This window comes from Aethina tumida, chromosome 6 (genome assembly GCF_024364675.1).
Source record: "Aethina tumida isolate Nest 87 chromosome 6, icAetTumi1.1, whole genome shotgun sequence".
Classification (NCBI taxonomy): Eukaryota; Metazoa; Arthropoda; class Insecta; order Coleoptera; family Nitidulidae; genus Aethina; species Aethina tumida.
Window position 1 is genome coordinate 9832594 of NC_065440.1, and position 5642 is coordinate 9838235.

Consider the following 5642-nt stretch of genomic DNA (forward strand, 5'->3'; position numbering starts at 1 on the left):
CGCATTGTGTAACATTGAACTAATCTGTCATTTTTATATGAGCAACACCACATTCAAACATTCCACTTGAAGTTAATTTACGTCCTTTATAATTACTTTAATCAATTATAAACTAAATACTCATTGTATTTATTTCTTCCTTTTGTGTCAATTTGTTAAAAAATTGATAAAACAATCACCGTCTGTGTCTACAATTAAATAAAATTCAAGAAAACCATTTTAATCCATAAGTTTTATTTGATAATTACACATATGTTTATTTGGAATCACTTGTAGATAAAGGTGTACTAAGAACATTTAAGTGGGATTTGAAAATGACGTTCTTCATTTGGTTTATTTTACTACTCTATAGTGATGTATACATTATTATTAGGCTAAAACTGAACATAATTATTCTTTATCCTTTTAAGAAATATAAAAAATTAATTTACATTTAATACTGATTCAACCACATTGTAAAAATCTTCTATGGTTGGCCTATTTTGTGGATCGAGTGATAATGCTTTCATAACAATCTGAAATATGTTGCCTGGACATCTTTCTGTATTAGAAACCTTCCTACATAATAAATGATTCAATTATTTATGGTATATTGATAAATATTTCTATACGTACTCCAACTCAGACATCAAATAATATTTTTTTGCGGATTCTTTGATATTAGGAGACAACAAAACTACCATCATCAAATATGCTAAGCTGTAAATATCGCTTGCATACGAAAATACTTGGTATTCAAAGGCTTCCTTTGGACAATGATAACTCTGAACAAATTTCTAAAATATATGTACAATGAGCAAATCAACAACCTTAATGGTGATAATGATATTTTGTTAAGTAATTGTAATATGAAAGTACCCCTTTCTGAATATATGCTAGTGAATTGCCTAAATAAACAGCATTTTCCAAATCTCCAATCCTACATCTATAGTTATCATCAACAAATACATTTGAAATTTCCAAATCTCTGTGAATGAACTTTTTGCCATGGATGTATTTGAGTCCATTAATTACATCATAAATATATTTGAATAGTTGATGTGTGCTTTGCATTGTCTAGAACATTTGTATATGTTTATTTATTAAATAATTAAATGATTCAGTTTAACACTCACAGTGCACACATTCTGCAAAGTTCCATTTCTCATGTACTCAGTGAGAATTATACCATGTTCCAAATTAAGGCCAATAAGAGGCATGACATTTGGATGGATTAGGGCACGCATCGCAGAAACTTCCGTCTCGACTACGTCGAACTCCCACAACTTCATTTTAACAGCCACCTCAATTATGTGAGTGCCTTTGTTAAGTGTACCAAAAACAATAACATTATGTATGCTTGAATCCAAAATTTTGTCAGTGATAAACAAGTTGTCCAATTTAAACAGTTTTTCTTGCAAACAAGTGGGAAGGGCTGCTGTAAGTGACAATTTGGTTGATAAAATTTATCCAATTTAGTTACCCAATACTTACTTTCATATTTAATTCTTAATAATTCATGTTGATTGTCTGCAATGGTGCATTGCTTGGTGATGTCACTATAAATATTTATTTAATTAATGATAAATAAATTTATCTCAATATATTTTATTAAACAACGTACCTCTTGATGTGAGCAAGTATTCTTTTCCCCTTTTTTATACTGCCAGAAACCTGCTTATAATATAATTTCCTATGATATTCAGGATTATCATATATGACACCTAGAAGAGTTTTCATCATACAGTAGCACCGAGGTGGTGTCTGGTTTTGCCCGTTTGGGTATGCCATCTTATTTCTATATTTCACTAAAACTAGTTGGACAATATATGTTAAATATAAAGGTGGAAATAATTTCGACAAAAATTAATTAACTTACGTGTTGTGTGATTTGAATGACAAGCTACTATTCAGTGTCTAACTTCACGGACACGTACTGCCAACTGCCTCGAATTGCGACTCACAATTTGCGTGTTGGTAGGTAGGGCTTTTACAGTGGACCTATCAACGAGACAGGCAGTGGCGTTTCATGAAGGTTACTAAATTAATAAATTTATTCAATTGTGGTCATTGTTAAAGCAACTTTTTAGGGCGTTAAGTATTTTAGCTATAACTTTTTTAATATAAACTGTACAAATAATATTAATTTACTATTGATGTTTTATGCAGTATTCTATAAATGCTACATATACAGGGTGTTTCTTAACTTATCCTAAATTTTTTAACACTTCTAAATAAGCTGATTTCTTAAAAAAATTTCAACAGAAAACGAGATACAAACTGTTAAAGTTTGTAATAAACCTTACTCTACAAAGGGTGTTCAAAGTTTCTACTTCCAAAGTTCCTCTTTACTTCTGTTCCCGGTGACGTAGATTATAGACAATTCACCGATATTTTGTACTTCCTTGCAGTATACTTCGGTTGAAACAACAAAAAATCAGATAAAAATTGTTTGGGTTATAATAATTGAAAATATTAAGAAGTAAACACTGCATAAATAAGTGGAAAAGTAAGATTTGTTACAAACTTTAACATATTTTATCTTGTTTTCTCTTGGACTTTTATTAGAATTTTCTTTAAGAAAAGAAAGACTTATTATTTAGAAGTGTGTATCTGGTTTTTATAGGGTTGATTTTGGATTTTGAATAATCTACCCCCTCATTCGTCTTTCTCAAGTAGGGCCAGTTTGAAAAAATCAAGTACACATGTGATTAATAACACTTTGTATAACATTGAACCTATTTTTTATTTTTATATAAGTAACACCACATTCCAACATTTCACTTGAAGTTAATTTACGTCCTGTATAATTACTTTAATCGATTATAAACTAAATACTCATTGTATTTATTTCTTCTTTTTGTGTCAACTTGTTTAAAAATTGATAAAATAATCACTGTCTGTGTCTACAATTAAATAAAATTCAATAAAACTGTTTTAATCCATAAGTTTTATTTGATAATTACACATATATTAATTTGGAACCACCTGTAGATAAAGGTGTACTGAGAACATCTAACTGGGATATGAAAATGACGTTCTTCATTTGGTTTATTTTACTACTTTATTGTAACGTATAAATAAAAATTAGGCTAAAACTGAACATAATTATCAATTATCCTTTTAAGAAAAAGAAAAAATTAATTTACATTTAATAATGATTCAACTACATTGTAAAAATCTTCTATGGTTGGCCTATTTTGTGGATTGGGTGATAATGCTTTTATAATAATCCGAAATATGTTGCCTGGACATCTTTCTGTATTAGAAACCTTCCTACATAATAAATGATTGCATGATTTATGGTATATTGATAAATATTTCTATACGTACTCCAACTCAGACATCAAATAAGATTTTTTTGTGGATTCTTTGACGTTAGGAGACAACAAAACTTCCATCATCAAATAAGCTAAGCTGTAAATGTCGCTTGCATACGAAAATATTTGGTACTCAAAGGCCTCCTTTGGACAATGATAACTCTGAACAAATTTCTAAAATATATGTACAATGAGCAAATCAACAACCTTAATGGTGATAATGATATTTTGTTAAGTAATTGTAATATGAAATTACCCCTTTCTGAATATATGCTAGTGAATTGCCTAAATAAACAGCATTTTCCAAATCTCCAATCCTACATTTATAGTTATCATCAACAAATATATTTGAAATTTCCAAATCTCTGTGAATGAACTTTTTGCCATGGATGTATTTGAGTCCATTAATTACATCATAAATATATTTGAATAGTTGATTTGTGCTTTGCATTATCTAGAACATTTGTATTTGTTTATTCATTAAATAATTAAATGATTCAATTTAACACTTACAGTGCACACATTCTGCAAAGTTCCATTTCTCATGTACTCAGTCAGAATTATACCATGTTCCAAATTAAGGCCAATAACAGGCATGACATTCGGATGGGTTAGGGCACGCATCGCAGAAACTTCCGTCTCGACCACGTCGAACTCCCACAACTTCATTTTAACAGCCACCTCAATTATCTGAGTGCCTTTGTTAAGTGTACCAAAAACAATAACATTATGTATGCTTGAATCCAAAATTTTGTCAGTGATAAACAAGTTGTCCAATTTAAACAGTTTTTCTTGCAAACAAGTGGGAAGGGCTGCTGTAAGTGACAATTTGGTTGATAAAATTTATCCAATTTAGTTACCCAATACTTACTTTCATATTTAATTCTTAATAATTCATGTTGATTGTCTGCAATGGAGCATTGCTTGGTGATGTCACTATAAATATTAATTTAATTAATGATAAATAAGTTTATCTCAATATATTTTAATAAACAACGTACCTCTTGATGTGAGCAAGTATTCTTTTCCCCTTTTTTATACTGCCAGAAACCTGCTTATAATATAATTTCCTATGATATTCCGGATTATCATATATGACACCTAGAAGAGTTTTCATCATACAGTAGCACCGAGGTGGTGTCTGGTTTTGCCCGTTTGGGTATGCCATCTTATTTCTATATTTCACTAAAACTAGTTGGACAATATATGTTAAATATAAAGGTAGAAATAATTTCGACAAAAATTAATTAACTTACGTGTTGTGTGATTTGAATGACAAGCTACTATTCAGTGTCTAACTTCACGGACACGTACTGCCAACTGCCTCGAATTGCGACTCACAATTTGCGTGTTGGTAGGTAGGGCTTTTACAGTGGACCTATCAACCAGACAGGCAGTGGCGTTTCACGAAGGTTACTAAATTAATAAATTTATTCAATTGTGGTCATTATTAAAGCAACTTTTTAGGGCGTTAAGTATTTTAGCTATAACATTTTTAATATAAACTGTACAAATAATATTAATTTACTATTGATGTTTTATGCAGTATTCTATAAATGCTACATATACAGGGTGTTTCTTAACTTATCCCAAATTTTTTAACACTTCTAAATAAGTTGATTTCTTAAAAAAATTTCAACAGAAAACGAGATACAAACTGTTAAAGTTTGTAATAAACCTTACTCTACAAAGAGTGTTCAAAGTTTCTACTTCCAAAGTTCCTCTTTACTTCTGTTCCCGGTGACGTAGATTATAGACAATTCACCGATATTTTGTACTTCCTTGCAGTATACTTCGGTTGAAACAACAAAAAATCAAATAAAAATTGTTTGGGTTATAATAATTGAAAATATTAAGAAGTAAACACTGCATAAAAAAGTAGAAAAGTAAGATTTGTTACAAACTTTAACATATTGTATCTTGTTTTCTGTTGGACTTTTATTAGAATTTTCTTTAAGAAAAGAAAGACTTATTATTTAGAAGTGTGTATCTGGTTTTTATAGGGTTGGTTTTGGATTTTGAATAATCTACCCCCTTCATTCGTCTTTCTCAAGTAGGGTCAGTTTGAAAAAATCAAGTACACATGTGATTAATAACACTTTGTATAACATTGAACCTATTTTTTATTTTTATATAAGTAACACCATATTCCAACATTTCACTTGAAGTTAATTTACGTCCTGTATAATTACTTTAATCGATTATAAACTAAATACTCATTGTATTTATTTCTTCTTTTTGTGTCAACTTGTTTAAAAATTGATAAAATAATCACTGTCTGTGTCTACAATTAAATAAAATTCAATAAAACTGTTTTAATCCATAAGTTTTATTTGATAATTA

General features: G+C 29.4%; 1 protein-coding gene across 2 annotated transcripts; it reads right to left on the reverse strand.

Annotated features, from left to right (window-relative positions):
* Positions 1 to 237: 237 nt before the first annotated feature.
* Positions 238 to 1926, reverse strand: LOC109608099 (proto-oncogene tyrosine-protein kinase LCK). Of its 2 annotated transcripts, XM_049968864.1 has the most exons (8): positions 1859 to 1926; positions 1604 to 1793; positions 1474 to 1538; positions 1116 to 1417; positions 859 to 1056; positions 616 to 776; positions 432 to 558; positions 238 to 374 (listed from the first exon to the last, which is right to left on the reverse strand). In XM_049968864.1, the coding sequence occupies exons 2-8, from the start codon at positions 1768 to 1770 to the stop codon at positions 342 to 344; spliced, it is 1053 nt and encodes a 350-aa protein (XP_049824821.1). In that variant the 5' UTR covers positions 1771 to 1793; positions 1859 to 1926; the 3' UTR covers positions 238 to 341. The 2 variants fall into 2 exon arrangements, with proteins under 2 accessions (XP_049824821.1, XP_019880092.2); XM_020024533.2 differs by lacking the exon at positions 1859 to 1926 and having other exon boundaries at positions 1604 to 1811.
* Between the last annotated feature and the right edge of the window lie 3716 nt (positions 1927 to 5642).

Excerpts from the sequence above, each read along its gene's own strand:
- LOC109608099 (XM_049968864.1), bottom strand. The coding sequence starts at position 1,770 with ATGGCATACCCAAACGGGCAAAACCAGACACCACCTCGGTGCTACTGT. Across the intron at positions 559-615 it reads TATTTGATGTCTGAGTTGGA|GAAGGTTTCTAATACAGAAA; the intron begins GTACGTATAGAA and ends TTTATTATGTAG. Across the intron at positions 375-431 it reads TGGTTGAATCAGTATTAAAT|CCTAATAATAATGTATACAT; the intron begins GTAAATTAATTT and ends GTTCAGTTTTAG.